Source organism: Rattus rattus, chromosome 13 (assembly GCF_011064425.1).
Source record: "Rattus rattus isolate New Zealand chromosome 13, Rrattus_CSIRO_v1, whole genome shotgun sequence".
Taxonomy (NCBI): Eukaryota; Metazoa; Chordata; class Mammalia; order Rodentia; family Muridae; genus Rattus; species Rattus rattus.
This window is the reverse complement of record NC_046166.1, coordinates 8,292,313-8,308,612: the sequence shown is the minus strand read 5'-3', so window position 1 is coordinate 8,308,612 and position 16,300 is coordinate 8,292,313. Positions and strand designations below refer to the sequence as shown.

Here is a 16,300-nt window from a genome sequence, read left to right as displayed (position 1 = left end):
ACCTCTTCTCGGAGGGTCTCCTGTCCTCAGTAAGCTCCCACTGCTCTGGGAAGTCAGGAGAATCTCCACAGGACATCTGTCAGCCACCTGCCTTCTAGCCCTTTCGGGGGATTGGGCCTGCATCCTTCTGGGGTGTGTCCTAAGACTTCGGCTACAGTCAAAGGCCAGTGTCTACATCCAAACAGGGCTTCGCTCATGCGTCTGCTGGCATCGCTGAGGTAGAACAATATCTTTCCGTACACATTTAGTTCATCAGGCCTAACTGTTATTAAAACGCAGCCAAAAACGCTAGTAGGAAATGAAACCAATCCAGGGGAATCTCAAAGCCAACCCAGCCAAGTACAGGGAACAGCTTACCTTCAGAGAGCAGCAACTGTCTAGTCAGCTCTGGTTCCAAGGCGGTCGCTTCTCCGTAAGACTTGAGGAGCAGCCCTGTGGAACGGCTTTCCGAGCAGATGAGTAACAGAGGCAGCCTGGAGCTGGGCTTCCCAAGCCAGGCCCATACTCCCCACCACACCTCTTGAATAAGACATGTTTCTCCTAAAACATAAGCACAGTCAATTGCCCATGCTAAGTGCTCAATAAACGTGCAGCGTTTAATTGAAATGCCTATTGAACAAATGAAGTAAGTTTACTACATGAGTGATTAGTAAACACAGCGAGGCCTTCCCGTTTCTAAGAGACTTGAATTATGTAAAGGGTGGTGGTGGAGGGGCAGATTTCCAATCAGGCAGACTTGGGGTCAAATCTGACTTCTTAAACCTCCTCCTTTATTGGAAATGCTTGATGCTCAGTATCTGACTCAGCATTTCCTCTTACCACCTCTCTCTCTCTCTTTGTCTCTCTGTCTCTGTCTATCTCTTTATATCTCTGTTTCTGTCTCTCTCTGTCTCTCTCTGGGTGTCTCTCTCTGTGTATCTCTCTCTGTCTCTCTCTCTGTCTCTGTCTCTCTCTGTCTCTGTCTCTCTGTCTCTCTCTGTGTCTCTCTCTGTCTCTCTCTCTCTCTCTCTGTCTCTCTCTCTGTCTCTGTCTCTCTCTCTGTCTCTGTCTCTCTCTACACACACACACACACACACACACACACACACTTTTCTTACCTGTACTTTTCTCCTTCCTTGTCCAACCTCACATACACATATCTAGACAGATGGATAGACAGACAGATGGACACAGACCGACACACACGTACACGTGCAAGTGCACCACGGGTTCTCCACAACTCTGACTTTTCTATGGTACTCGTAAACACCTAGACTCAAAGACCCACAACAGCTCCCAGCCCTGCTCCCATCTGTCCTTATGTACGTCCTTAGGACGAAACCTGCCACCCATATTTCACTCCTCTGCTCCTCTTGCAGGGCTCTCTTGACCTCGTGGTACATGTGCTCTTGCCTACCACAGCCATACAGGCAGACGTCTCAGAGCACTCCAGAGGTACTTGTCCCAACCCAGTGCCTCGTGTGGGGGCAGCCCCTGTGGAGCACATCCGGATCTTAGCAGAAATGCTGCTGAGATCGTCTTGACTGGGACAGGCTGGCTCAGTCAGGTGCTACTCTTGGCACTTGGACAGTCATCGCACAGCCCCAACTTGCTATTCATAAAGAGCTAGGTGCCAGCGTACCAGCCTGCAGATCTGCAGAGCATCGGAGAGATGCACTGTGGCTGTGGTAAAACACCTTGACCAGAGCAACTTATGAAAGAAAGCGTTTGCCTGCACTGCAGTTCCAGAGGCTTAGAGCTGTAACCACGAAGGTATGGAGCTAGGGGCTGGGGCAGCAGCTGAGACCTCCTGTCTCACAAGCGGAAGACAGAGAAAACACACAGAGAACGGCAGTCTTGAAACTTCATAGCCTGCCCCCAGTGACCACCTCCTTCCACAGAAAAGGAGTTAATAACTGAGGTTGGGGGTTGGGGATTCAGTGGTAGAGCGCTTGCCTAGCAAGCGCAAGGCCCTGGGTTCGGTCCCCAGCTCCGAAAAAAAAAAGAAAAAAAAACAATAACTGAGGTTGGTTCTAGGGAGCGGGCTCTTGCTGTGACTGGCCTATGTGGTGATCTTTGGAGGAACACGGAAGACTTTGGGACTTTGGATTAAGAAATATATAAATATTGTAAGCAGAGTTATTGACCACCCCAGTAGGATCTCCGAAGACAGTAGTGCTGCGAACTATGCAGACTGGAGAGGCTGCCTCAGGGGGCTTTAGGCGGGAAGAGTATGCAAACGGGCTAGAAAATGTTCCTGTGATGTTTGACTAAGAAGGTGACTGCCTTCTGTTCATCTCTTAGGACATCTCCTAGGATTACATAGAAAGGCAATGAACTAGTTCTATAGTGGAGGAAATTCTAAGACAGCCCAACTCTAGCATGCTGCTATTAGCAATCAGCTCCATTCAGGTCTGCGACGGAAAAGAGCAAACGGAGCAGAAAAGAAACGCAAAATGCAGTTTGGAGAGAGAAAGAGCACCAGGAAATTAAATGTTGGACCCAAAGCATGTGCTGGAAGAGGCGAAGAGATGAACGAGACAGCCAATGAAAAGAGGAATAAAGGCAGGGGGTGCCCCTTAAGGTGAGACCCTCCAAGCTAAGCTTCCAACTTGTGGAAGGAAAGGGCCTGAACTAGTTTTTGCTCCTAAAAGGTAACAGAAACAAAGGCTGCTGTAAGTGTGCGTCAGGGGGCTGGGCTCCATGCCAACTTGGTAGCCAAACTCGGCAGTGTTGTTCACAAGGTTCTGGCTTTAGAATCATGAAAGATATGCAAATAAGGGGTCATGGAGTCTTGGTCTGGGGTCAAGGAGAGCTGCTGAGGCCATGTGTGTGGAAAGGAGTCCCTTCATGGAGAGCCTGAGAGGTCATTTGGTGAAGCTGTGAGAGTGGAGCTTGGCTTGTGTCGGACCCCACAAAATGTTTGTGGCAGAGTCGTGGGATATCCGCCAAAGGGAACTGCACACAGGAAGTGGAAACCCAAGAGAGAGAAGTTTGTTGCAGATAACAAAGCTGCAAGGGAAACTGTTAAGTCCTTTGACATTGGACATGGAGTTGCAGGCTTTGGAGTTCGCCCTGATGGACTTTGGTCTTGCTTGTGTCCCATATTTCCTTACTGTGCCTCAATTTAACCCTTTGGGAACGGTAATGTAGAGTCTGTGCCACTTTATGTTGGATGTAATTTGCAATTTTTAAATGGGGGCTTACAATGAAAAGATGTCCTTGAGTCTCAGAAGAGATTGGAATTTTCCAACCTTTAAATAATACTGAGACCAGAAGACTAAGGGGACTTTTGAAGCTGGACTAAATGCATTTTGTATTACAATATGGCCACCAGCCTATGGGGGTCAGGGACTGTATTGTGGTTGCTTGGATGAGAATGGACATGTGTTTACATGTAGGCTCATGTGTTTACATATTAGGTCCTAGTTGGTGGTACTAACCAGGAAGGATTAGGAGGTGCAATGTTATTGGAGAAGGTATCACTGGGGGTGGGCTTTGAGGTTTCCAAATACTTATGTCATTTCCAGTATACTCTTTGCTTCCTGCTTGAGGATCAAGATGTGACCTTTCACCTGCTGCTCTGGCCACTTGCCACCAGGCCTTCACGCCATAGGAGTGAACTCATAGACTAATGAGAGAGACTCTGTCAGAGAATGGAAACATAAACAAAACCTGTGACTGCCTGTGCCTCCCTGAACACTGCCCAGTACCCTCCCCTGCTTCTCAGGCTAAGCCAGGGCTTTAATACACCTACGTAATAAAGACAGACCTTCCACCAATCATCTCTTTCCTGCACTTGTTGCTAATAGCTCCCGAGGGCTTTGGGACAATCACAGAAGGCCTAAAGGACATTGAGTTCACAATCAAAGGGACACCCTGCCCAGTCCAGTCCTGCAGGGAAAAGAGCAGGAAGCACATCCCTCTTCCCATCCCCTCCCCTCCCCCACCCCCTAAGTCACCCCGGGTGCTCCTTCCCCACCCACAGCCTGAGGGGAAAGATGACTCCCTCAGACTTCATGCTCAATGTTCCCATGGCTGTTTTCCAGCTCTGGGCTCATCCTAACTTTGTGAGAATTATTTGTCCAGTCTGAAAATGAGAAGTGGCCCCCATCCAGGAAGAAGGGCTTTACAAATGGGAAAGGATCCCCCTTAGTGGCAGGGATTAGTTAGTGTCACCTCCTGTTCCCAAAACCGAAGAGGGTAAAGGCACACGATGCAGACAGCCCTTCTACCTCTGTAACCCTGTCCTTACACCCAAAGTAAAGCCAAGGCTCTCCTCACTTCCCGCCATTCTCCCCACCCCTCTCCTTCCACTTTCTGTCACGCTCAGACTTCAAGCGCTGTGTCCTGGTTGTCTTTCCTTCTCTTGTGTTCTTTTGGAAACGTTCTCTAAAGCGAACTGAACTTAAGGTCGTTCACACATTACTACCTCAGGATAAACCTCCCTCACATGTTCTCAGGTACCGTGCCAACATTTTATATGAACTTATCACAGGCATCATTTAAAAAGGAATGAGAAGCGGCAGCACCTGCTTCTGTGGGGCAGTCTCTCATGTAAGGCCACACTGCAAATGCCTCTCCCTGTTATTGACTGTCCTTGCCCATGCTCCAGCTGCTTCTGTCAGTAGGCAGGATATACATCCACCCGCTGTAACACAGTCTATAACAATGGCTTAAACAGCCATTTTGACCCTCTGAAGTGGATGTCAAGGGTACCATGAGAATGTCGGATCCACGAAGTCTAAGAATCCCCCCCCAATTTGCATTATAACCCCCCCGGGAGATGGAAAAGGGGCCCCAAAGGACATAACTATCCTTAAAGAACACACTTTCAAAGCCCTGGAACCATTATTTCTGTTCTCGTCCCATCAGCCACCCTATTGGTAGGGAAGCTTAGAAACCATGTCTTGGCTTCCACATGCCCAAATACAGATAGACAGACAGATCAACAGAGTCCAGACGTCCAGATAGAACTTGCTGAGCTCCACCCCCAATCTCACCCCACCCCTGACAACCAGAAGCTGACTGGGGAGGACCAGGAGTCAGTCAGCAGCCCAAGGCCAAAGGACTCCTCAAGGGAGGTTAGAAGGCTCTAGAGACAAGCATGGCGTCAAAAATATTTCCAAGGTCAAATGTCAAAGGAGGTAGGAGCCCACCTAGGCCACTTCTCCAGAAGAGCCCTCAGTGACTTTTCTAGGTCCAAGGGGCTGTTACAAACAGACGGGGATCTCTGCCTAACGTCCTAAAGAAAGCTCCCTCAAGTGGCCAGAGTTCTTGGGTAACTAGGCAGTTATGTAAACTTCACAACATGTTAATTCAGAATAGCAGCTAGTGCCAAAGGAAGTGGAGGCAGCCAAAGAGGGGGCAGTCATCTAGACAATTCCTACGCAGGAACGCACAGGAGCTAAGACAGACAGTGCTTTCTCCATCTCCAGCATTTTCCCAGCCCCATGTCCCCAGATGAGACCTAGACAAAGGCATGAATCAACCAAGAGATATGCTGCAAAGTCAGGAAGTCAGGGAATCACCCAGCCCAGAATCACGCTCATCTGTTTCATCCGATACCATGAGCTGCCACTAGATGGCACCAAACTGCAAGAGGGAGCAATGCCCTTTTCTCAGCTGCAGCAGCCACTTCAGAACAAGGCAGGAGCTGTTTTGACTGAGGTGTTCCTGGCCCGTCTGGGCCCTTGCAAGGGTAAAGCTCAGAAAATGTGCAAATTTCTGCTGATTGGAGGGAGAGTGGATGGGTGGGTGGGTGGGTGGGTGGATGGATGGATGGATGGATGGATGGATGGATGGATGGATGGATGGACAGATGGGCAGGTGCAGAGTTGACTCCTCTCCCTAAAAGAACTACTTCCTGGGGCAATCAGAGTAAAGGCCTTCCCTGTACCCAATTCCCACCCAGCCGAGCAGCCCTACTGTGGCCTTCCCACCCTGACATTGTTTCATCTGAAGATCGCCCATGACTGGCCTACGAAACTCTGGCATTGACGCTGCCTCAGCTCCAGATGATCTCTTTAAGATTTCCTGGACCCCTCCTTCCTACCCTGCAGTGGCCATGTTCCTGCTTTGACTTCCTTCTTGGGGATTCTTTCACATGTTTTGTGGGTTCATGCTGAGGGTCCTTCTCTTTAGTGCCATGCCAGCTGCATGGTGTACCCTGACATCTACAACGGAACCCTGTGCACTGAGATTTGTTATCTAAAGGAAGCTCCGACCCCTCTCAGACTGAGCGAGTACCAGGAAGCCGCTGGCCCCGTCGACCATCCTTACCCAGAACTCCCCACCACCAGGCACGAGCTGTACATTTGGTTTGTTTGCTTTGGAAAAAGGATTTCTAGCTTTCTTCTTTTTTTTTTTTTTTTTTTTTTTTTTTTTTTTTTTTGTTCTTTTTTTCGAGCTGGGGACCAGAACCCAGGGCCTTGCACTTCCTAGGTAAGCGCTCTACCACTGAGCTAAATCCCCAGCCCTGATTTCTAGCTTTCTTGAGGTCCGATTGACAAGTCCTTTTAGAAAGGCATGCACGTTCATTGTGAATTGGTATCTAATTAACATCAGGGACATTTCACAAGTTACTCGTTTTTATAAAAATGGTTGGCATAGTTATGATTTACTCAGTTCTCGAACGACAAGCATGCGACACAATCTTTGACCTACTGCTCATTACGCCCCAGAACTTACTGATTCTGTGTACAGAAATCTTGTGTCCATGGGCTAAAAGCCCCATTTCTCCCAACTTCCAGATGCTTCCAACACCTACAGTGCCGTCTGCATCTGAGTGTGGCTTCTTGAAATACCAGGAGAAGCCAGCACAGTACACAGGCCCATTCCTGGTGACCCCGGCAACCTTGAATCCTGTCTTCAACCTCATTTCCTTACAATGGCTAGAATAAACAGACCAAATATAGTTGTCGTTTCATTCTCTCTGCTCAATGAGCCATAATGAAAGTAGACAAAAAGATGTTCCCAGACACCTCCAGGGCCACAGCCAATGGTGAGGGACCAGGCAGGGTCCCTGGTGATTGAAGCCTCAAGATTCAGGTTTCATTAACTGTAATTCTGGCTGGCTCTGCCCAGAAACACCATCATTTATTCATTCCTCTGCCTTTGGCTCTGAGCCCGCCACCCTTGCCGGATGCCTGCCCTTCTGAAGAGTCACTGGGAGCCCAGGGACGATGGAAATTTCCCAAGGGCCAGGTGCAGGGAGCTGTTGGCCATTTTCACAGAGGTCGTAGACCACGTTTACAGTGACATCAGAAAGCTGACAGGCCATGTAAAGTCACCTCCCTTTCTTCGTTTTTCATGTTTAGTTGGTATGCAGTCTGTCACATACTCTCTGGCTTCTTTTGCAGGACATCACCCCATTTTTGGTTTGGTCCTCACGGTATGTCCGAGCTCTTCACGCAAATACTACTCCACTGTATGTAGGACTTGAACATGTGCAGATTTTTGACATTTGTGGATACCCAGTGGGTCCTAAGGGTCAAATGCATACAAATAAACCACATGGGCTGGCCCTGCAACCACCCAGCATGCTGGCCCTGCAACCACCCGGCACGCTGGCTTGCCTTGGCTTGCAGCCTCTTTTGAGATTTTACACGCTGTGGTAGCCTGTTGTTTAGTGAGAGGAGGGTTGGAGGTGGGAGCCCCTTTTGGCATCTGCCACGTAATGAGATTTGTGGGGTGGGGGAGCTGTACCTGCTGCAGAAAAAGCAGGCAGACCCTGGAGAAATGTAGGGCATAGGTGACACTGGACTCTGAAATGTCACTCACAGCTGATCCTAGGGAGCCCAAGGCCCAGAAGAGTCAACCTTGCTGTGTGGATCTTCTGTTTCCTGAAAACTTTAAGAAGACTTAGCCAAGCAGGGGACCTACCTGACTCCTAATACAGTCAAGGGGCCATTGCACATGCTTCCAGCTATTGAATCTACAAGCCACAGTCACATCCAAGGGGTGCAGATATGTCCGGGTGTCATCTGCCAGGGTGCCCCTGCAGTGGACAGTAGTAACCTACGTAGGGGTGCTAAAAGCTAAAAGGCTGCTCCTTTGTGTGGCTGGGTGTTAACTATGGAAAAAGAAGCTTCTCTCTGGGTACACTGGTGGCTGGGAGCCTGGGGGCCTGTAGGCCAGAGCTTCAGTCACTAAGCTCCATAGACATCTAAGCCCCACAGAAGGCAGGTGAGGCAGGTAAGCCACAGAATGGCAGAGAGACAGTGCTGGCCCTGGTGAATGAAGAGAAAAGCGCCCTCTAGGAACTGGTTGGACCTCCACCACATTTTCTTTTCTTTTAAAAACTGTACACGCAGTAGAGGAGTATGAGAAAGTGTGGAATCCTATTGTTGGTGGCCGCAGGGACAGAACTGGAGGCTTCTGTTCAGTGAGCTAAGCCAGGCACAGAAGAACAAGTGCTGGGTGTGCTCACCCCTCCGTGAAAGCCGGAAGTCTGACGTCACAGCGGTAGAGAGCAGGACAGCGGTTCCCCGAGGCTGGTCACAGGCACCACAACATAGCTATGTAAGAGAAACAGGTTTCATTGCGTGGTGGGCAACCTGCGACGTGACATCAGCTCACAGTTCACGAGGAAGTTTATAGAACAGGCAGAAAGGAAGAGCTCATGGCTTCCCAAGCAAAGGGGAAGCATTAAACACTCTGAATTGATCGGCATGTGCTATGTACCAAGTAGCCATATTGCGCCCTGTAGCTTAGAGAGCTACCACATGTTCCTTAAATATATCAGGTAGAACGAGGCAAGGGAAAAGCCTCTCGAGGCAGCCGGGTCTTGAGGCAAGCCATGGTTTCTTGCTTCAGCAGACCCAAGCCCGTGTACATCTGTGATGGGAACACGACCCCAACGTATTTGTCTTTGTGCATCAGAGTGCAGAAGACCTTCCTGCCTCACTATGTGACCTGTGCCTCGGTTTCCCCATCTTTGTACAATAGCCATTGTGCTGGTTATTCCTTGTCAGCTTGGTACCTGGGAAGAGAGAACCTCAAATGAGGGCTTGCCTCCATCGGATCAGCTGGTGAGCAAGTCTTGAGTAACCACGGTTTGGGAGGGTCCAGCCCAATAGGGGCGGAGCCACCCCTGGGCAGGTGGTATTGAGTTGCGTAAGAGCATGCTGGCAGAGCAAGCCACCAAGCCGCGGTCCCCATGACGCTGCTTTAGTTCCTGCTTTGAGTTCTTGCCTTGCACGGATGATGAACTGTAGTCTGTGAGCTGAATAAACCCTTTCCTCCACAAGTCACTTTTGGGTAGAACGTTTTACCACAGTAACTGGGATGGTGGTAATGGTGCATACACCTCACAGACCTGTGGTGAGTACTACACTCCTGTGTGCTGGCAGGAATAGGCTAAATCTCTTGGCCCATATCAGCTTTCCCAACAGCTGGGCGTGTGCTGCTGTGGGGAGATACCAAAGTATCTCTCTATATTAACAACAACAAAGCGAGTCCAGCAGCACGGGGCCCAAGGCCTCTCTGGTGTTTTATCTCCACTCCCAGATTTCAGTCATTTCTGTTCCAGCATCACGGTGTTTACTGCGTTCAGTATCTACTATGACTTCATGTTTTTCTTCCGATTCCTTCCATTGCTCATCAAACATTCATTTTAAATGGCAGATGCTTCATAATGAGATCGTAAACTTAGTATCCATTAGTACATGGGGTAGAGAGAAAATAAACATGGAAGCGAGCACACTGGTCCCCGCTGAATCAGGAACCAGTCTGCAAAGGTTACACATACTCAAGACTATTCCAGAATAGCCAGTTTAAAACAAGGAGAGGAACGGGTAAAAGAGGAGGAGACACAACTCTTTAGAGAAATGTCCAAAGGATAATTCCAGAAAAGGCAGAAAGTATACAAGAAGCCAGTGTCAGGAGGGAAGGAAGTGGCCCAAACCACAGGGGCACATCAAAGGCCACAAGAGCCAGCTCACAGAAGCCCTAGCCACAGTTGGATCTACCTGAACCTCAAAATAAAAGACAAGACCAAATGGATTATAATCTTCAAATAATAAGATGTTATTGGGGTTGGGGATTTAGCTCAGTGGTAGAGCGCTTGCCTAGGAAGCACAAGGCCCTGGGTTCGGTCCCCAGCTCAAAAAAAGAACCAAAAAAAAAAAAAAAAAAAAAAAGATGTGATGAGTCCGTTCTGACGGCAGTAAATAACGGAGCCAGCTTTTCCCTCCAGTAAATGCCGAGGCCTGGTGAATGAGGGCCAAAGGAGCCTCTGGCAGGCACCGTGGCCACAGCGGGTTTAGGAAAAGGCACCAGTGAAGGTTAGGTGGGTGAGGAACAAAAATATCTTTATTTTCAAAACATCCCCCCACGTGTCACCTACTAAGCTCAGAGGGATCAAGAATGGCTGGTGGTGACGTAGCCCCGAGGAGCCCATCATACAGAGGGCTCAACGGGGCATTACCATTCCAGGGACAGATGGGCACTGCATTGAAGACACCATGCCAGGTCACTTCACCCTGTGGTGGGCACAAGGGTCAGGAGGGTGGGTGCTGTCTTAGCCACAGGTGGCAGCAGACAGTGACCAAGCACAGTGCTGTGATTCTGGGCAGACGACAGAGCAGCTGCAGAGGTTGGTGTCGAGGTAGCCGGGGAAAGCTGACCGCTAGTGCTGCCTGTTTGCTTGCTAACCGCTGTGGCTATTTGGAAGACTGTCTTGTTGAGGAAAATAGACGGCACTGAAACACCAAGGTGGAGAACAGTCTTGTAATGGAGTTATGTGCCTGTGATAGCCTCCAGGACTCGGGAGTAGGCAGGGGAGAGAGGAAGAAAGGAGAAGAGAGGAAGAAACAGGTGACCTTGAAATCCTGACCCCTTAGCCTCTACTTCCTAAGGTACCGGTGTAGTACCATGCCCAGCTCTTATGGGAAATTTAAATATTTTTTAATTTCTGAATCTTCCTCCCTACAACCTGAAGGTAGAAATGATTAGAAACATGGGCAGCCCACTCCTCTCAGAGGGAACTTAGCCTGACAGGAGCTGATGGGAAAGCCTGCTTGCTTGTTCTACCCACCCGGACTGTATTATCAAGGAAAAATAAACAAACTGTGTGGTGTCACCAACTTAGCTGACTTGAACATCACTAGTTTTGGGAGTTGAGGTCTTGCACAGGTTTGCAACACAACTAGCTTTGCGGTAGGTATCGCCTTTGCCTAAGCCACCTTTCTGGGTCTTGAAGGCTGCTTTTGCTGTTGAAAACACTGCCTTACTCCCTGGGCTTGGAGGGACTGACAGACAGCTGGACCAGGGTGAGAACCCCAGTATTCGTCTTCATACTGCGTCTGTCCTCTTTTCAGCTCCTGGTGTAGCTCCCGGTGTTAACCACTGATTTATTCAGGACTGTGACAGCTTCCTTGACCTAAACTTGTCTCTCTTTCCCCACACTTTAAAGCTAACGACACCCAGCAGCTCCCATGACCACACACAGCAGACGAGGACAGAGAAGCAGCAACAGTTCCTGGGACATCCCAACTGTTCCCATTCCTCTCCTGTACGGCTGTCTCCCGTTTCTGTGTCTCTGTAGCCCTTCCATCTCTGGAGCTCAGGAAACGCCCACTTCATCCTTGGTCACTATAGTCTTTCTCTCTCCCTGACTCTTGGACATTGGTTTTCATGTGGGACACGCTCTGTGTGTAGATGGGGTCACGTAACCCCAATAACACCTGGTGCTGTCAACCCAGGAGGGGGAGACAAAGGGGCTGTGGTTCACATCAGGGCTCACCCTTCTCACCGAGACGTGATAGAATTGCTTACACGATACGCACCCTATATGCTCGGGACAATTTCTAAGGACATGTGGAGAGACTTGTTCTTCCAGTTTCCTGTCAGAGTGGATTTTTGGCTAGTGAGTCTGCACATCGTCCCTAATGTTAGAAGAGTTGGCTGTGTGCTTCTCCAAACCAGGAGAGGGAATTAGAGGAAAACTGTCAATATAGGCAGAAGAAAGATTTAATGAGAGCCGGCACTGGATTTAAAGCTGATAAGAACCCCTTTCCCTTGACCCGACTTAACCATCTATCAGAAACCAGCAACCGTCGGTTGTGAAGCTTCTCTTCAATGGCAGGAAAGCGAGATGGCGAAGGGCAGTGCCTGTAAGCATTTCGATGCCGGACGTTATCACAGCATGCACATTCTGGAACACGGGATCGCAATCACCACTATTACAGCTGATCCAAGTGTTACAGAACAAGCTAAACATCAGAGTGCAAGTCCAGCAAAGTTGCTAGATGACACGGAGAGCACCAGTGAGCAAAGCCAACCTAGAGAGAACCAGGAGATGAGACTTTATGAATGACAGCGTGTGGGTTTTCAGAAGGCGTCCTTTACCACAGGTACAAGCTCAGGGCTGGGACTAATGTAAGCTGTCCATCAGACTTGCTGTTCTCACCAAGGCTTTACAGGATTGTTTGCATGGCACACGCTTTCTATCTATGCATAAGTAAGTTGTCTATTACAAAATGTGAGATATAAAATGTGAGATATAGAGCAATCATTTCTTTATAAACATGCAATAAAAATGTGTAGCTGTGGCTTATTCAGAAATGCGTGGGGCCAAGCATCATAAATAACCCTCAACAAATCTGCTTATTCATTGTAATCACAAAATCCCAGTGTGACAAGGTGATCTAATATATAGAGACTGAAGATCCAAGAGTTGTTCTACAGTTTCTGACAACCAACTAGAAACCTACATGATTAAAAATGGCTTATTGGTAAAGATGAATGGACAAAGTTAACAAAACATAGAGTTAAGATACATTTCCACGATTATATGGACGCAGGACATAATGGTGGTGTGGTGGCTTTATAAATGTATAAATCAGGAGGGGGGATGATCTATGGTTTTCAAATGTTAGGAAACTATTTCTGTATAGCTACATTTAGTCATTTACCTTACCACTGACAAAATACCAAAATACAAAAGAACCTGAGGAAAGAAGGGTTTGTTTTGGCTGACATTCGGTGACAGAGACTGTCATGGCAGCGGTTAGGAGGTCCCCTGGCTTACTGCATGGGCAGCCGGGATGGAGTGGAGCTGACTATGAACTTCAAGGCCCACCTTCAGAGATCCATGTCCTCCAGCAAGCCGGTATATCTAGCTTTCCCACAACATTCCAAAAGAGCACGGGTTCAAAGACAGGAGTCTACAGGTGGGACACTTCCCATCCAGACCACACTGTAACTAACAAGGCCAGTCATGAGACCGCGCCATGACCCTCGGTTATTAAAAAACGAAATGTAAAGGCTTCCAGGAGATAGCAAGACAAAGTTGACACAGGAATTCATCATCATCTGGATTTTTATGTGAAAGTAAAAGAGCCTTAAAAATCCTAAACGAAAATTTTATAAAACACCTAGAACGAAACTAATGTGAAGTGTGAAGACCCTTATAAGGAATGCGACCCAAGCACATAAAGGAGTTAAATAAAATTAGGCCTACCATAATAGTAATGGGCAATTATATTAATTATGAAGAAGTCTATTACTCTCCAATTAACGCAAAAACTAATGCAATCCCGGCCAAAAGAGCAACACTTCAGTGGAACTTAATGAGCTAATTCTATCATTTGCTTGGAACAGAAAATGCACAAAAGGAAGGCACAGAAGAGGATGAAAAGGAGAATGGCCTTCCCCACAGGTGGCAGAGGTCAGCATGCAAAGTGTGAAGGAAGAAACAGACATAGGGTCTGACATCAGCTTTGCAGCACAGGGTGATCTGGAGTGGGTGGGGGATGATGGGCTAGCCCATAATGGCCTCTCATTTTTGCCTATTTCACAGCTGTCTTTTATTTTATTTAGGAAACTAGGCAAATACGGTACTCTATCTAGCATCAAAGTAATCATGGAAATTCAAGTTAGAGTAAGGTTATTCTATGGAGCAGGATTGATTTTCAAACAATGTACCAGGATGGAAGGGAACTAGCCGTTGTGGGCAAGCCTGGGGAAGGAGGGCCTGTGATGTGCTTAGAGCTCAGCTATTTGGAAAACAGCTGCATCACAGGAGTGAGGAAACCTGGATAAGGTAAAGTTAGATACACGGGAAAGTCACAGCATCAATGTGTTACACACATTAAACCAACTGGATGCTGAAACAGTGTTAAATAAGATTCATTTATTTCACTCCAAAGTATCTGGTCAAGGACAGCCATTCTTGACTGGCAGACCAACCACCCTCTCTTGAAATACCAGGAAACCCGAGGCTTCCATACACATCCCGACCAGCAAAACAGGGAACTTTCAGGGGCGTGCATGCCATGATTTTGTGTAAGCTTCAAGCTGGAGTTTTCCACCTCACTGCCTAGAACGGTCATGCGGCCACACTTCGCTGCAGGGAGGCTGAGAAACGATTATCAGCTGAGCAGTGACTGGTCCAGGGGACACACAGATGAGAAGGAGCAGCCCACGCCAGCAGCCATGCAAATGCTGGGCAACTGCACAGGGCTCTGGAACCGCAGCTACATCAGCACAGGGTGGGAAGGCAGGGGCGCTTGAAGGGTTTAACAGTGACAATACAGTAAAAGCTGGAATTTTAAAGTCTTTTATTTATAATTATTTAACATGTTTAACACATTAATTCTATTTACACCACACAAAGTATTTCATGTTCAAAAAATCAGATTGCAGCTTAATGTATAAAGGTATTGTTCATTGTTAAAAAGTACTTTAACCTAGAGCACTGGTCTCTGAGTTTCCCCAGCTTGGCTGGAAAACGTGTTTACAGTCAACCCTCCCAGGCTGGGCAGGTCAGTGGCAGAGCTGGACCATGGACTCCTCCCTTACTGCATGGGAGGTCACTTGCCATCTAAGAGGTGTTTATACCTTCTCCAGCTCAGTCTGACGTAGATCTCAGGCATTACAGACACAGCACAAAAGCTCACACTAGTGAGTCAGATCAGGAGTCAGCCTGAGGACAAGAACAACGCCATTTCCTTGTAGGCTAACAACTAGAAGAAAAAATTAACAAACAGGTGTTGTGACTGCCTTCTGAGCCAAGTGCTGAAGTGTAGACGTTACTGACCTATTTAAACAAACCCCTTCCCCCATCCTTACACAATGATGACAGAGAAGAAAAACCAGACTTCCTTCTTTGATGCGTATGTATGAACAGGGATGGAACTTGGTGGTGAAGCACATGCTCGCTTAGCATGTGCAAGGCACCACACTGTCTTTAGCAACGTTTAAACAAACCAACAGTAAAACCCAAACCTGCTACTTTAAAAGTACTGTGAAGAATTAATCGTAGGTAATGATTTGACAGATAGCAAGGGTCTTTCTGTACGTGGTCAGTGGGTCATGAATACTTACTGTATCAAGGTACTAAGGTTATCAGATACCGTGAAGTCACTTATGGGATGGCGTGGATAAAGAGAAGACATGTTCCCAGCACCAATAAGAAGAAACGAGATCTACTCTTAGACAGAATGTGCTCCCTGACAGCATCTCTTGGGTTAAGTAATGTATTTGCTCCATTAAACAACTGTTAGGTCCCTGGTTTTATAACAATTCATAGTGCCACCAAAACAAAACCAAACCAAACAAAAACCCTCCAATTATTTTCTTCTTCAAGTTTTAGTCTTGAGGTAGATGACACAGTAAACACCAAGTGCAGCTATACTCTTATACACTTACACACTTACACACTTACACACACACACACACACACACACACACACACACACACACACGCCAAGATTCCTATTTGAAAAAGTTCAGGAAGCACCACTGTTAGCAGTACTCTGGCTTCAGTTTCCAAATCCCTTCACCACCGGGAGTTCTATGGAAATTGCACAGATTCCTCAGTAGTTCTCGGAAGACACAGGACTGTGCCACCGACAGCTTGGATTCGAACGCCTGTAGGATTTCCTGAGTGCTGGCCTGGCCATCCACCTGAGCCTGGAAGGCAATGAAGTTCCTCATGTCCACCAGAAGGGCGTCGTGCTCTGTGCTGCAGGGAGGCACAGCTGCAGCCACAGCCCCAGCAAGCTGCTCGCCGTCACTCTCCAAACGCTCCGGCAGAATCATGTGGTTTCGTGCTCGCATTCTGGCCAAGAGCGAGGAGGAACTGGGGGCTCCAGACGACGATGCTCCATCTTCTTTGCCACTGAAGTGCTCAGGGGTGTGAGCTTTCCCCTCCTTCTTCATGTTGTTCTAGAGAAAGAAGAAAGACCGCACGTTAACAACTGGACTTGCAGACTGTTCCACTATCTCCCCAAAGGCTGTGAGGACTCACAGAATAATGGAAATGCCATACGGTGAGATGCGGAGACAGATGTGGACGCCATCCAATGCCAAGGTA

At 48.0% G+C, this 16,300-nt stretch overlaps 1 protein-coding gene across 1 annotated transcript in view; it reads right to left on the bottom strand.

Moving 5' to 3' along the window:
* Window positions 1-14,096: 14,096 nt before the first annotated feature.
* Ercc6 (ERCC excision repair 6, chromatin remodeling factor) overlaps window positions 14,097-16,300 on the bottom strand; it is a 72,004-nt gene continuing 69,800 nt past the window's right edge. The window contains exon 21 of the mRNA XM_032918450.1: window positions 14,097-16,149. Within this exon, the coding sequence (XP_032774341.1) occupies window positions 15,730-16,149 (420 nt within the window). The 3' untranslated portion in view covers window positions 14,097-15,729. The remainder of the gene's footprint in view (window positions 16,150-16,300) is intronic.